Source organism: Diadema antillarum, unplaced genomic scaffold (assembly GCF_040938485.1).
Source record: "Diadema antillarum isolate AM-2024a unplaced genomic scaffold, OU_Dant_1.0 scf00000093, whole genome shotgun sequence".
NCBI lineage: Eukaryota > Metazoa > Echinodermata > Echinoidea > Diadematoida > Diadematidae > Diadema > Diadema antillarum.
The window spans coordinates 5,028-22,478 of NW_027270982.1; the positions used below are offsets into that span (position 1 = coordinate 5,028).

Sequence of the window (17,451 nt, forward strand, 5' to 3'; positions counted from 1 at the left end):
ACAGGCGTACTTCGTCCACTCACACATATATTGACAAAGTTTTGTTTGGATACCTTAAACGGCTCTTATATGTTTAATTCGTCGTTCGCAAATCAAGTATCGACTTACGGATGGACGGACAACCCGAAACTATAATGCCCCCGTGACACTTTGTGGCAGGGGTAGAAATAAAAGAGAGTAAGATGAAGAGGGAAAAACAGGAGAGAGAGAGAAAAAAAAAGAAATACCATGCAACCCACTCAATTACTGTTCATCCTCATAAAAAATCAAATTCCAATTGAAAGTAACAAATAATTCCAAAGTCTATCAAGGACCACAGACAAAATGCTCACATTGCTACTTTCGTTTTCCCTCAATGAACTCAACAAATCTAGCCTAATCTTGAGTATGATTCAGCAGGAGTTCGGCCATTCCGTAGAGCCTGAGCTTTCGTGGCGTTTTGTACTGGTTGGCAGTCGCCCCTGTGTTCGCTAGAACATAGGTCTTGAGTTCGTCGAAAGTGTCGGGTTTCACGAGATGAATTCTAGGGTGAGATATCCCGTCGTCTGTGCGAAGTCTCTCATAATCGCTGTTTCGGCGACGCAATTCAGTGTCGATCTGTGAAATCAGGGGGACGCTATTATTGTCAGTGCTATGAAATTAACTCAACGTAAGCTAATTTCGATCCTACAACCTCTGCTATGAAAGAGATCAATGTTATTTCTTAAAACTATCATTATCATCATCACTGTGATTATTACTTCTACGTCAAGAAAATCGTTAGTAGGCTTACAAATATCGAACACACACATATAATTATTTGCATAAAATATGTGGCGTTGAATAACTGGAAATGCAATTTCCATGGTGCACTTTCCAGTATTGAGGAGATCAATAATCTCACTGCTGCAATAAGCCGTGTTTACTTTACTCGTTCAAAACAGACATGTATGAGAAAATTGTCTATTTTTTTCTAACTAAAATCTATTATGAAATAACATCCCATAACTTAACGTAACAAAATAAAACTTTAAAGGTCCTGTTTATCTTTGGGAACAGTAATGTAAAAAATGTCAAGATGTCACATTTTTAATGCATATATGTATATCTATTACATCACAAAACATCCTATCATATAAAATTTTCCCAATAAAACCAAAAATATAGGGAGATATCAGTATTTTTCTCAATAAACCATAACTGTAGACGACTTAGTCTGGAAATATCTTTATTATGATTATTGTTCACATTTTGTGCATTTAACAATACATCTAAACATCGATTATACCGATTCAAACTTTTAAAGTGGTTGTTTCTATCCCTAACTCACATTAAAGAACTATTTTAAAGCTCTAACTCTGGGGTTTTTCGTCTGCAAATGGTAAATTATGCCTTTAAGTAAAGTAGGTAGCTTCATGACAGTGCATTGTACAGTGGCGCAAACGGGAATACCCTCTAGCTGATTTATTTGTATTTTTCTTGAAACTTGAATGATATCTAGCTCGATCCAACCAAGGTGGTGCAGTGTCACGCAGTTTGATGTTTGTTCACTACTTATGCTATGAATAGTCCTTAAAAAAATGGTCATCGTGCCATAGATTTTTGCTCCTCGGTGAGTGTGATTTTTCCTTGCCCGTTTTCTTGTTTCACCTCGAGGAAGATAAGGTAGAACGGCATGACCTCATCAGGCTCGAACGCTATGACAAAAAAAGTAGTAAATAATGAAAAATCACTAGAATGGCAATTATGTTAGTTAAAGTTGTTGCGTTTAAAAGATATCAATACATTCCAATTGGGTTTATTTATGTATAAGTGTACAAATAATCTTCTCCCTGATCATTTATGTCAGTCATTTGAAGAAAACTCAGAATACCATTAGTATGAAACTAGATCATCTTCATTAATTCACATTCCAAAACATAAAAAGTCTTATTCCAACACACAGTGCGCTTTTCTGGTCCCAAGGTCTGGAATAATCTCCCAGCCCATTTAAAATCTGTACCTTCTTTGAGTCTATTTAAATGCCACTATATATCGTCTCTCTTTTTGGAATAAGAGACTTTTTTTGCTGATATGGTCAGGTTTGTGGGTGTTCCTTCTCTCGGGGCCTGGTGACGAGTTATTTCGTGAGTAACCTGTACATTATAATGGCACTTCAATACTTGGAATCCACTTTGCATACACTAGTTGTTGCTGTGTCCGGCAGGCCTCGTGCGAGCTTTTAGGTTGCCAGGAACAACTTTTGTTAAAATGACATGCATAAGATTTGAATATATCGGTAAAGGGGTCTCTTCACGATTCGGTTGCAGTTGGAAACAGTGCATTTCATTCTTTGTCTTGTTTACATCTGTGCAGAGGTTTCACATTACTAGCACTTATAAATATGTCACGTTTAACTTTGATATATGCAACTTTTGTTAGGCTGTAGCTCGTCACATATTTTCATACTTACTGTAGCCCCTCTGTTAGACTGCAATATTTCTCTTTGAGGAATATCTCATCTTAATATTGCCATGGGAACTATTACATTGTGTTTTTGTTATTTCTTGTGTTTGTGATGTAGTGTATTTTTGTTAGGCAGCTCACCAAAAGCTCTACTTTTTGAGGTTTTGCCTTCCTTGTACAACTTTATGTATGTGTGTGATGGAGAACAGCAGTGTGCAACCAGGGTGGGGCGAGAATAAAAAGTGCCCATCCGGGACACTAGGGAGAGTTGGAGTAGGCAAACATGGCGTGAACAGCTGTAGTCATTCGGTGTTGCTCCAAAGATGTTTTGTCGGTGCATGACGTGTGTTTCGTTGGTGCATGACAATGTGATTTACAACATAAAAAAGATGGAAAATAAATGTTTTACAAACTGGAACTGGAACTTGAAGAGGATAACAATAATGGAATTGCGATAAAGATATTGATATTAATGACTTTGATATAATCAGAATCAATTGTAACGATGATAAACACGAAAAAATGAACCACGAACTTTTATGTGAATGCTTTTTGATTTGACCCTATAAAACTACCAGTGATTGTGGCATTTGTGTACTTCGTAATTATTGTTATACAGTGTACATCATAATATGCGCTATCGAAATCTCGACGTATAGATGAAGCTCGTCGTATACTAGAGTTTTCGTCCACTACATATTTAATGATATGACAATGCTAATCATGTAGGACGACACAAGCCTAGCATATCAGCTCGAACAAACTTATGATGAGCTATCGCTCGCTGATGACAAGACAACAAGGAAAAGTAGAAATTACGCGGTGCGTAATATATGTCCCCGCCGGAAGTAGCATTTAGTAGCAAAATGTACAATATAGGTAAAAAGATGAAGGTCAAAGGTCAAAGAAGTCAAAGGTCAAAATTCTATGTAGAAGTTTTGAAGCCCTCACCTAGTGCCATCACATAAAGCAAACGGAATCGAAATCGGGTTAGAAATGGCGAAGGAGTAGCATTTTGTAGCCAATGTACAATATAGGTAAAAAAATCAAGGTCAAAGGTCAAAGAAGTCAAAGGTCAAAATTCTGTGTAGAAGTTTTGAAGCCCTCACCTAGTGCCATCACTTAAAGCAAACGGAATTGAAATCGGGTTACAAATGGCAAAGGAGTAGCATTTTGTAGCAAAATGTACAATATAGGTCAAAAATCAAGGTCAAAGGTCAAAGAAGTCAAAGGTCAAAATTCTGTGTAGAAGTTTTGAAGCCCTCACCTAGTGCCATCACATAAAGCAAACGGAATCAAAATCGGGTTAGAAATGGCGAAGGAGTAGCATTTTGTAGCAAAATGTACAATATAGGTCAAAAATCAAGGTCAAAGGTCAAAGAAGTCAAAGGTCAAAATTCTGTGTAGAAGTTTTGAAGCCCTCACCTAGTGCCATCATATAAAGCAAACGGAATCAAAATCGGGTTAGAAATGGCGAAGGAGTAGCATTTTGAAGCAAAATGTACAATATAGGTCAAAGGTCAAGGTCAAAGGTCACAATTGAAATTCTGTATAGAAGTTTCAAAGCTCCCATGTAGTGCTATCATATAAAGCAAACAGAATCAAAATCGGGTTAGAAATGGCGAAGGAGTAGCATTTTGAACATTTTGATCATACACGGACGCACACACGGACGGACACACGGACACACGGACGGACACACACACGTACGGAGCCCGTTTCATAGTCCCCTGCTCGAACTCGTTCGGCGGGGACAACAACTTGATTTGACAAAACTCGATTAACCTAAAACGAAGAATATAAATCCGAGAGATATGACAGCAAAGTCTGGCAAATGATTGATAAATGCATAACCGAGGAAAACATTAAAAGCGGTCTCCTAGATAGCCCTATCATAATATCATATTTTGTCTCTAACATCAATGCGATTTTCAACAGTGATTCTTAACATTGGTGTTAATAGTGTTAATACATATATGTATACATACATGTATATCTATCTATATATATATATATATATATATATATATATATATTGTATATATATATATATATATATATATATATATATATAATGCTTTGTTTTTGTTGTGCGTGGGTGTGTGTCCGTGATACCAAGTTCTGGTCAGATGTGATTTACCTATAGTTGATCTGCATTAAGAATCAAGTAGGGGCCTAGTTTTTACTTTTCAAATCATATAGTTTTATCTTCAGTCAGCATAGAAAAAAACAACATCGTTTAGGACCCCACGTACACAATCATAATAAATGAAAACATCTTCTCATTATTCGGCCCTACTCGACAAAACTGCAAACAAAACTAAAAACACGCAAGTCAAAGATGAATAATTATGACGTGTTAAGAAAATATTCACAGTATTCACACCGACTTGAATCCACTCACCAGGGCTTGTTTCGGGGATGAGGGGGCTCTCCGCAACAGCATAATCGCAGAGGGTCAGGCCGGGCCAGCGAGCCACTGCTGCGTAGACGCTTTCTCTTACGACTACCTCGGTCAACTTCTCGTATCTCACATTCAGCATCGTTCCTAACCTGTTGGTTGAAACAGGAAAAAAAAATAAAACATTAAGAAAGAAAAAAAAAACACTTTGCGAGGTGTGCAGACGGTAAAAAAAAAGTCTGTGATGAATTCTCTCTCCACTTCGCAGCTTTTGCACCCAATCTGGTTGGAATAATATAGGTTGACGCACTTCGAGTTCGAGAATCTGTCAATCTTTGAAAAGCAGAGTGTGGTGTTGTTTTTGGTATGTTGAAAATCTTTGGAAGCAAAATGAAAGGGGCGATCGCACGAGACTAACATCCAGGAATACGGCCCACGAGTTCGACATCGGAAAAAGGTTCCGGTTCCATGAGTCCTACGCATTGTACAGCCCACAAGTCAGACGGTTCATGAGTCCGAAACAAAAGCGTCGGACTCATGGGTCTTTTGTTACCTAGTGTCAGACTCGTGGGCCTTGTTTACCTAGTGTCGAACTCATGGACCTTATTTGCTAACAGTGTTAAGCTCATGGGCTGCATGATTCATGTGCTGTATGAGACGCGGTCTGTGTGAATCGTGGGCTAAATGACATGTGGGTGTCGAACTCGTGAAGTGCAACCAAAATGAAACTGTGATGTCGTATGTGTACTCAATACCCACCTGTACAGGACCTCCAAAATAGGAGTTTTGCCATCGAAAGCGACCACGCGAATGATGTCGCCCATCCGATATCGGTAGAGCCCGCTGAGTTGGGTGATGACCACCTCGTACTGCTTTCCTACTTTCAGCTCGTCGAGTAGGAATGTCTTGGGTTGGTCTTTATCCCTGTACCACCACAACAGATGATGATAATAAGTGTCATCCATCCAAAGGACATTAATGGGCCTATACTATTACTTACAGTTTCCGATTTGTTTATTTTCATAGTTTCATTAAAAAACCCAAACGAGTCACTGCAATAATGAAATAAAATAACAAGTGCAAAAGATTGTGTTGTTTTTAATTTCGCAGAAGAAATATACAGTAAATGTGGTTTAAAGATCATAAATGAGGATATTGCAGATGTAAAAGAAGAGAGAGATAAAAAAAAGACTGTCGCTTTTTTCGTGCATTGGAGAACCCTTTAGTCACCCCCTCCACCCAATGCTCGTGTACAGAGTATACATTTATGTCCCACTGTATGATATGATTCACTTTTCTATCTATAGTGTATCTGGGGTCTTTTTATTTCTTTCTTTCTTGAGATATCTTGCACGGTACAATAGTCATCAGCTTTTAGAAGGATCATCTCACAACAGGTGGTGGAGGTGTTAAGCTCATGCAGTGGATAGACTGTGAGCTCAGGGCACTTATAGTCAAGACACCTCATGCTCATGGCCTAGTCCTTGGGGGGTAAACTACTCTTGTTCCTCGTGTTAAAATTGCATTCAAAGTAGGCCTATTATACTGGTTTTCAGCTCTACTGAACCCCCCCCTATTTGCGTAGTTTTTGTCATGTTACATATGGCATATGGAACTAAAGGATCGAGGACAAGTATATAGAGGATTTAAAGGTTCCATGACATTTGCTCCTGCGACAATTTCTCCCATGAAATATCTGCACGGTAAGTCTAACATAAATTCTACGCCCAAACATAACCCTAATCCTAATCCTAATCCTCACTATGAAATAAACCTTAGATCCTATAGCATAATCCTAACCCTATAAGTCCTTGGAGAAAATAGGACCGGAACAAAACTATTCTCGCGGGAGCAAATGTCGTGTTACCGGGAAAACAAAAAATGCTCACACTCACGTATCTGCTAGCTCGATGAATTCGTAGATGAGTTCGGTGTTAATAGGGTAATAGCCTCTTTGTTTCTTGGAGAACCAGACGGCCTGACCCAAAATGGCCTCGGACGATCCGTACACAAATGGAAGCAAAGGAATCCCTGAAAAGTAGGATATGAAGTTGCTGATCTTTCGTCTCGAGTTCATCTTTTGTGAGTACACGAACAGCGGCAGATCCAGAGGGGAGCGCACCGGGCGTGCGCCTCCTTTTTATTTTTGATTAAAACAATAGAAATTAAAAAAATGGGGGGGGGGGTGCGCGCGTGCGCCCCCCCCCCTCCCTTTGATTTTTGCAAAGGTGCCTCACCTTTACGGAATTCCTGGATCCGCCCCTGCACGTAAATGATTCACAACTGATGTTCAAATAAAAATAGGAAATTTTGAAAGATCAATGATAAACGATAAAGGATGAACACTGGAACGAGTACATACATCAATTACTCGATCGAAAAGCCTCCCACCACAAAGGAATTACTTGTTAACTTCAAAACAATTCCATTCAAAATTCAAGTAAAACTTCTATTTATTAAGAGCTAATGTGATTCAACAATGATTACATTTTTTAGCGGGAGTGATTGCAGCTACTAAACAATGATGGAGAACATTGACGGCTTTGAGCAAAAGCCAGTGATGGAATTATGAAGCAATAAGGACAATTTCTCTTCTAATTTGCATAAACTACGCCGTAGTGACCGATTTGTGTAAAAAACGTCTGGAAAGTTGCAAATTCAATAAATTTCTTATATTGGTTTATGTTTTTAACCTTGCATTTCAACAATCTTGAACCTGGGTGTCATTTTTCAAATATATGATCCTTGTCACCAGCCAACGGTGGAGTTCAGCCAGTTTGAACTGACCATTGCTGACAGGCAATCTCACGAGGACGAGACCCCTGTATGGGGATCCGGTTGAGCCATTATCTGGTTCTCTGTTGTATAATCATGCATATAGGACTGAGGGATTACCTGGTGCATACTTTGCCTCCAACATTGGCCAGATCTTAGTATTATCGATGCCGACAACTATGGCCACGTCGGGCCAAATTCTCCTCATAATCCCCTTGAACCCTTTCTCAAACTCGTGTCGCAGTTGTCTGGCCCTCTCTCGGTCACCTGAACCCAAGGTGGCCTCCAGAGCGGCCCTGACTCCATCGTCGAGTTCGATGTCCTTGTGGATAGTCCCTCGCTCGATGTCAGAAACGACGTCCGGCCACCTTTGCTCCAGGATTTTCATCATGCTCTCCATATAGTGCAGGAAGAAGAAGTAAAATATGCCGATGGATGGCTCTCGAAGGGCGAAGAGCACGTGAATGTAGCTTGCATCCTATACGTTTTGAAAAATTGATGTATAAAATAAATATGATATAAAAAAGTGAAAGTGATGAAAGCAAAAAAACCTAAAATTCTAATGACTCACAATTTGGTATCGGAAGTTTGTAAAATGAGGCAACTCCACAATGCTCAGTCATATTGAAAACAAACAAACAAACCGAAATAAGTTGGTAACTGCATTTTGTTTGATGTAGGCCCTACTTTGTCGTTAAACAATTTGAATCTGACAATAAAAACGGTGATGTTGGTTATTCCGAATGTTTGTAAATCCGAAACTGAAATGAGATTCGTTAATCTGGCAATGAAAAGAAGGTTGACTATAATCGAATTTTCGGAATAACGAATATTTTGTAACCCTGCAATAAGACTAACCACACTTCAGAATAACCAGCCTTATGTCGTTTTCATATAAACGAACTTCCTGATTAACGAAGATTTTATTTTCACTTTCGGATTAACGAAACTTGGGAAAAACGAACCTATCAGTTCATTTTTTTATTAACGACCCGTCGGAATAACGAACCTTATTTCTTTTACAGATGAACGAACCTTCTGAATAACGAACCTTTTTTTTTTTTTCATTTTCGGATTGACGAATCTTAGGAATAACAAATCTTTTTTTTTTCTCGAATTAACGAACCTCCGGAGTAACGAATATTCGGATTAACAATCTGTAACTAATAAGAGAGAACTCTAGGCCTACGAACAATTGCCCTCTTTTTTTCAAAGGCCCTTACTTTCTCAAATCTATATAGTTTCGTTCATTTTAAGCGTTCTTAGCGAGGATAACTGAAAACATATAGGCTGTATAGCCTGTTTCTAACCTTTATTGAGCTGATCCCAAAGGCATCCGGCGGACTAGTGAAGAGATCCAGGCGACGGCTGTCCTTCGGAGAGAAACATATGAACGAACTGATGTCGACTCCATTCTCTGCTTTCGTGACTCTAGGATGGACGTAGAAGCAGAATTCTTTCTGGAGAAAGCCGAGAGTTGGGCAGAGCTCGAACGCAAGTTTCGTCGTGCGGTAAAACAAGGCGTCCAGGAGGTGCAACTTCATCACATGAGGGATGTATTTCGACTGACCGGTGGTGCCCGTTGTCCGGCAATAATTGTCCAGCGTCCGTGGCGTAATGATGCCCGACTCACCTCTCATCGTCCGGTCGACGTAAGGCCTATAATGCTCGTACGATGTCAGTGGATGGCGCCGTCGGAATTCCTCCATGGAACGAATCTCGCCGAGGCGGTGTTCCCTCCCGTAGACGGTGTCGGCATTCTCCCGCAGAATGTCGAGTAGAAACTTCTCCTGAGACTGGCGAGGATTTTGCCAGGATTTGCGCAGTAGCGCCATCTCCCTCCTGCCAAGGATGTAGCGACGTGTCACCTCACGGATGTGGCGCAGAGTTGAGAGAATGTTGTCGTTGGGTGATGAGGGCATGCGCGAAACGAAGTGGAGCCCAGCGGCAAGTAGGAGGAAGAAAGCTCCAAGACCGACTGTTGACAAAAAACAAACAAACAAACAAACAAACAAACAAACAAACAAACAAACAAACAACTAGAGAAGCACGCTGAGAGCGCAGACCTCCGCCAAGCAGCTCATTTCCACCACTGATCTTGTTCTTCCGTGGAGATCAGTGATTTCTACCCATCTGTAATGCATTCTGGAAGTCGCCCGATTTCCATCCCCATATACAGTAGAAACCTTTTGTTACGTCATCAATGCCAGCTGCGCGACGCGCCTCGCCCTGGACCAGAAACTACTAGAGCACCAAAGACGCTTAACTGAAAATATTAGTTGGTTTGTTTTCCTCTATAAAGCTCCCAACTCCCGAACACTGTAAAATCGCTTTTCTTACCCTTCTCTCCCCTCTACTCTTCCTATTCGGGTACCCCCTCATTCTTGTCCCTTATTCGCGTTTCTCTCCTGTTACATCCACCTTGTGTTGTTCTCTTCGGTCAATTGACATTGGAAATATTTGAAAGTTTTACATTAATTATTCAGTCGATGTGTATGTATTCTGGTAATTCAGCTAAAAAAAAAAAGGGGGGGGGGGATAATTGTACTAAAGCCATAATGTCCAGAGGCCAGTGTCAAGCGATTTGCTTATCAATAACTGTCTCCTCCATTTGTATACTTATATGCCATTATATAGGTCTTCGTATTAATCACATTATTGTATTGTATGTTCGTAATGATAACTCTTGTTTATACCTTCATGACTCGTGAATGATTTTGGATTTTGTCATGCTGATTTCTTTTTTTTTTTATACAACTTATGGCTGAAATTTACATTAACGTAAACGAACAACATCTAAATCGGACGAGTTTGTATACTATTTTGTACACATACAGGCACCAGGTCTTTGCTTTGAATTGCCAGGACTTTAAGCTTCATTTTGTATACGTGCTCTTTTATTGAGGTACAGGTCTCGCAAAAAATGAGGGAAGCTGTTTGCTCACACGATGAATCCTCACCTTTCATGCTACCGTGATCATTGTGAAAACTGTGCCATTATGCCTTGCTTCTTTCATCAATGTCGTGCTGAGCGATCGTCTGTTTTGTGTTTACATAATGCCAGCTATTCACTGGAATGCGATGTGGAATGCTGATTTCAGAAGTTCAGTGCAAGAAGGCACAAAAGATTACTGTGTTTTTTTCTGGAAAGATATCTTTCTGATGTGGTAAGAATGAGACATGGTTTTATAGGAGAGCTGCAGAAGGTAGTGTGGATAAACAGGCGGACCACATAAGGATGTGGGTATTAACCTATAAGCTACACGGCTTGACAGCAGGCTAGGCGCACCCACAAAACACACAAGCACCCACATATAACCCACACAAACACGCATACACACATACACGCACAAACACACGCACTTATGCTCACAAACACATACACATATCGCACGTCACAGTTGCAAAAAACAAACAAACCACACCTGGAAACAACTACAACAACAACAACGACAACAACAACAAACAAACACACACACACACACACGCATTTCTCTACACGAGATTTTCCTGTTCTGTGTTTGGTTGTGGCAAGTGAAATGTCATTATCACTATGCGATGCAATAAAAGTGATACATTGCTAGTTGTGAAGGTGCTAGTACCGGAATCCGAAGTTACTCCTTGTAACCATGACAACAGTCAAGGGAACCCTGTAAAGCGGAGGTGTTTATTTCTCATTCGTTGTCTCGTAACATGGTCAATATAGGACTACCTGTACATCTTATTTCGCTTGAGTTTCCTCAATATTCTTCGTGTTTAATCTAAACAGCATTTTGGTAGTCTAAAGAATTAACATCGCATTTTGGCTCAAAACAGGTGAAAGCAGCGTGCGACTTACGATTCTCAAAGGACAGATGTCGACTGAAGTTCAGCTGTCATTCTATCTTTAAACTATTTGAATTTGTTGCTGGTCTACCTCATTGTAGGCTGGCTGCAGAAGTTGTACGAATGTACGAGTATAGCAAAAACATTGCTTAAATTTTTGGCGTATTATCTCGTCATTTCCTTTCTCATAAGAAAATGACAAGTAAAAAAATGGAAGACTCGAATATCTCATTGATATGAAAGGCATTCGATACATAGAATATTTGTAGGCGTTGACACTACCACTGTATAACGAATGTAATGTGATATTAAGTTGTTTTCAGTGTTAAACAAGTCGAAACGAACTATCCAATCTGCTGGTGACTCTCAAAACTTCACGAATAAGATATTTTAAGTTCGAAGACTTAAGAAGAAAGTATTCAACTAAAATTTACAATTATGATAAAAAAACAATATGTTGCATTATTATCAAGATAATGTTTTAAAAGAAATGAACGTACTATATCTATCTTTTACGCCAACCTCCGCATTAGTACCAGTACATGCAAGGTACTCTGATGAGTGTGTGTGAGTAGTGTGTGCCTTGAAGAATATGTTTGATGATTTTTTATCAATTCATACGTTGTGTTCGATATGCTGTTTGTAGATAATACTGTATTATATCATAATACGATGACGTTTTTCTAGGTAATTGTAGATTACAATACACTGTACTTTGTTCATTTTGGGACTGCACAGTGTATAATTCATACTACATATGGGTTACCCCCCCCCAAAAAAAAAAAACACCCACTTTTGATCCTTAATAATTCAAAAACTATAAATTCGATAACACCGACATTGATTTGATCAATAACTGAAATATGTACAATATTGATGAAGGTAATTTATGAATGAAAGCATAAATCAGTTTCATCAAATTCAAGATTAATCTTTAAGATAGGGTTAAGATTTTGCTCTATTCTCAACCCTCTGTACTAAGCTTTACCTCTGCACAGGGGTCAATTGGTGTGTATGGTAGAGTGTGGTAAACACCCAGATGATAGTCAGTGTTTGAATGCTTTATTATCCATTCATGAGGAATTCCCCTATCACACCACTAGTCTTTATTTATCTTAAATTGTTGTGTATGCAAGCACACGAAAATATGTGCTTACTTTTCATTCTTTTTTTTTATGTGCATTTTACCGTTTATCATGACTTCAGACTAGCGATGACCAGAACAATTCATCATGAATTATTAATAAAGCATTTACGTGCCTTGAGTCAAGAGACCAGAAGCCTAGTCAACAGAACTCTGAAAAGGTGGTATTCATGCCCGTTGTTCAGGGTCATTGTATAAGTACACACTCACATCATTGATTCCTGTGTTCAAAGTTCAAGTTTTGTGCAGATTGTTAGAATTTGACCAAAATCTGGAACCTATTAAACATTAAAACTAACCAATTTGATTTGATTTGATTTGATTTATTCACAAAATGCATATACATACATTATTCACAAATATGCACATAGTTTGTACATGAAACATATTACACATTTTGTCTGGATCGTCATAAGCTATGAAAAGCTTGACTGGGACGCCCAGTATGGATAACTTACACATATTATGTACATAAACATCATTAAAAAAATGTATTATGCGCGTTCAATTTGTTCATAGATAGGAAGATGAAAGAAAGAGAGAAAAAGAAAGAAAAGTGAGAGGAAAAGATAAGGAGAGGGATACTCTACATCATGGTAGTTAAAAGTATACAAGATTGACAATTCTGGTGACAACTAACATAGAAAGACTCGCTGCTATTATGTACGTAGTGTACGTATGACAAAATAAACCTGTGAACCTGGGGTAAGACAGCAGGCAAGAACCATGCAAATAGTATTGTTTAAACATATTTGCAAAGAATGATTTAATGAAATTGATTTATACATTTCAAAACACCTGCAACAAAATTTTACACTATTCGGCTATTACTCATATTGATGACAGTGTTATCTGATAATTGTTTTCGGTTTTATATATGAAGGATCAAAAGTTAGATTTTTTTTAACACCTTATACTTCTCTGTGCAGTCTCCCATGTCATCACAACGCGAAAACTAGACTCGGAATTTGTCAACACTGACAAATTAGGTGATCCGATCTCTTCGAAAGTCAATGATTTGAGTCCTGATCCCAATAGGCATGACCGTAAAGGTTCATCTGTGGTTATGGACATTGGCCGTGTGATGTTTGGATTCTCATTTAAAAAAAAGGGAGTCGGGTTTGCCATCTTTGGTACCATATTCCGTATACACTATAACGAAGATACAGAATAAAGTATATTTGACCATTGACCCCACTTTGCACAGCCAAGATGGCATCTGAGAAAGAAATGGTTATTTTGTGAAATGATCCTGGTAACGTGATCTTTGTGTGTGCAAAATATTGGAAAGATAGGACATGTATTCACCAAGATACAGGATGAAACATTTATGACCTTTGACCCTAATTTACATACCCAAGATGGTGTCTGATCAAGAAGTTGTTATTTTATGAAATAATGTAGGTGACATGAACTAAACATGTGCAAAATATGGGATTGATAACCATTGTTGTTCTTCATCTATTGCACAGAATGTAGTAGAAAGAAAGAAAAATAAAGAAAAAATTATGTTATTTTATAGAAATTTGAAGGAGAAGCATTAAAAAATCAGAAAAAGATAAAAATAGGAAGGGAGATTAAGACTAAATAAAGAAAAAGAAGAAAAAAAGAGTTTGAAAAAAAAAATATTGGCAAGGGTGAGGCTCGAACCAGGGACCTTAGGATTACGAGTCGGATGCGCTATGCAATGACCTATTTCATGCTCCATAGGCCCTGTGTATTAAGCAAAATGACGCTGCATCGAAGCCACGTGCCATTTTCAACCAAGTTTTTCGACGTGATGCCGGCCTCGTATGAAAAAATGGAGGGCACATTAACGATAGCCCAAAGTCTCAGCTACAACATACTAAAATCTGGGAAAAATTCACCGAAGCATAAGTGAGCTAATGCTCGAAAAAGATAGTCATGTCAATTTTCACTGCCAGAAAAACTGCTCTCCCATAGAGATAACACGTAAACTGGTCAAATTTGACAAGATTACATTTAATCCATTTTTACGAGGTGATGCCGCCATCCAATCAAAATGTTGTAATTACATTAATGAAAGAACATTTAATAAGCTACAACATACTGAAATCTGGGTGAAAATTGGCAAAGGATAAGTGAGATACGCCCAAGTAAACTTGAAAATTGATGACGTCATTTTGAAAATTTACTTTTTTTACTTTATTAAGAAATTTGATATCTTTGAATGACTTTTTCAGTATCGCCAACCCATAAACTGACATGTACAACTCATCAGCTTTCAGAATATGTAAAGAAAATTGGGGGTCACCGTCCATCCTGACGAGTAAAATCGGATTTAAAATTGGCGGTTTTGGGGCATTGTTGTACTGTATATCGCCATTGACGCGCGCGCGGAATTTCAACTTTGACAGTCCCGTATGACGTCATATTGAGTCGGATTGACTTGAAACTTGCTAGAAATATTCCTTGACTTTTCAGACATCCGATAAATGTAAAAAATCGGGAAATTTCTGTTGCATATGAGCTGTACGTGCGTATATGTGCGCGCGCGTACGCGTCCGTCCAATTTTTTCAATTTTTCAAAAAATGCTCCAAATGGTCTGAAACGTATACAAAAAAAATTTGAGCTTGATTGGAGCATACAAATATTTCAACGCGCGCGTACGCGCACGTCTTTACGATGCGAGGAATTCTGAAAATATGGGTAGAATTCCCTTGAATTGAAATTTATGTGACGTAAATTTCATTGAGAAATTCCACTCCATTAATGAGATATGATTGAAAATGTGTTTTCATATAATGACGTCATAGTGACGTCACGGTCGACTGATCACTACGATTTTACTTGACATGTCGTCTTTGGGACATGATACACATATGGTATAAGTTTGACATTCATAGGCAATGCACTTTCTGAGCTAGTCTCTACACAACTTTTGCGGAGAAATAAAGAAGAAGAAGAAGAAGAAGAAGAAGAACAAAGAATCAGTACAGATACAGAAGGTGATCCGAGAGGATTCTCGGATCACCTAATTAATGTTTTGTATATGATTGACGTGTTTCCACGTTTCTATAATTTTTTTTTTTTTAAACGATTGAAAATGACACTAGTACATAAACATCACTGAACTGACTTGACCCGAACTGGATACATCCCAATGAATTCTCACGGTTGTTGAGACTGTGTACGTTTAGCAATAAAAAGAGATAAGGACAATATAAAGACTAGAGATTGTAATTTGTCATTACTGACAAATTAAGGTGATCCGATTTTTTTTTTTCATCAATGATTCGAGTCCTGATCGCAATAGGCATGACCATACAGGTTTCGTCTGTTGGCCGTGTGATGTTTGAATTCTCGTTTATAAAAGGGATTCATATCTGCCATCTTTGGTACCAAATTCCGTATACACTAGATAACGAAGATACAACAACAAATACATATGACCTTTGACCCACCTTTACACTCCCAAGATGGCATCTGAGGAAAAAGTGGTTATTTTGTGAAACGATTCTTGCGACATCGTCTATACGTGTGCAAAATATGGGAAAGATAGGACAGGTATTCGCCAAGATACAAGATGAAACATTTATGACCTTTGACCCTAATTTACATACCCAAGATGTTGTCCGATCAAGTAGTTGTTATTTTATGAAATAATGTACGTGACATGAACTAAACATGTGCAGAATATGGGGGTGATAGGGCGTGTTTTTCTTGAGTTATTGCAAAGAAAGTTGCAGAAAGAAAGAAATATCTCAATACATAGAAGATAAGCTTTAATTTCAACCAAGTTTTTTATCGTGATGCCGACAACGTATGAAAAAACGAAGGGCACATTGACGGTAGCGTAAAGTCTCAGCTACAACATATTAAAATCTGGGAGAAATTCACCGAAGGGTAAGTGAGCTAGTGCTCGATAAAGACAATCATGTCAATTTTCACATTAAAAAAAATTCCCTCCCATAGAGATAACACGTCATAACGAAGATACAAAAAGAAGTACATATGACCTTTGACCTCAATTTGCACAGACAAGATGGCATCTGAGTAAAAAGTGGTTATTTTGTGAAATGATCCTTGTAACATGGTCTTTGCGTTTGCAAAATATGGGAAAGATAGGACATGTATTCACTAAGATACAGGATGAAACACTTATGACCTTTGACCCTAATTTACATACCCAAGATGGTGTCCGATCAAGTAGTTGTTATTTTATGAAATAATGTACGTGACATGAACTAAACATGTGCGAAATAAAGAAGTAATAGGGCGTGTTTTTCTTGAGTTATTGCAAAGAAAGTTGCAGAAAGAAAGAACTATCTCAATACATCGAATATAAGCCTAAATTTCAACCAAAATTTTTGACGTGATCCCGACATCGTATGAAAAAACGAAGGGCACACTTACGGTAGCGTAAAGTCTCAGCTACAACATATCAAAATCTGGGAGAAATTTACCGAAGGGTAAGTGAGCTAGTGCTCGATAAAGATAGTCATGTCAATTTTCATTTCCAGAAAAACTGCACTCCCATAGAGATAACACGTAAACTGGTCAAATTTGACAAGGTTACTTTCAATCCATTTTTACGAAATGATACCGTTATCCAATCAAAATTTTGTAATTTTATGTTTGAAAGAACATTAAATAAGCTACATCATACTGAAATCTGGGTGAAAATTGACAAAGGACTAGTGAGATACACTCGAATGAACTTGAATTTGATGACGTCATTTTGAAAATTTACTTTTTTTACTTTATTAAGAAATTTGCTATCTTTTAATCATTTTGTCAGCATTGCCACCCCATGAAATGACATGTACAACTCATCAGGTTTTAAAATATGTAAAGAAAATGGGGGGTCACCGTCCATCCTGACGAGTAAAATCGAATTTAAAATTAGCAGTTTTTTGG

General features: G+C 38.2%; 1 protein-coding gene across 1 annotated transcript; it reads right to left on the reverse strand.

Moving 5' to 3' along the window:
• Positions 1–375: 375 nt before the first annotated feature.
• On the reverse strand, positions 376–10,567 carry LOC139718346 (GH3 domain-containing protein-like). Its single transcript, XM_071629823.1, has 8 exons — positions 10,561–10,567; positions 8,911–9,578; positions 7,721–8,078; positions 6,721–6,856; positions 5,585–5,749; positions 4,829–4,977; positions 1,573–1,676; positions 376–597 (listed from the first exon to the last, which is right to left on the reverse strand). The coding sequence occupies exons 1-8, from the start codon at positions 10,565–10,567 to the stop codon at positions 376–378; spliced, it is 1,809 nt and encodes a 602-aa protein (XP_071485924.1).
• Between the last annotated feature and the right edge of the window lie 6,884 nt (positions 10,568–17,451).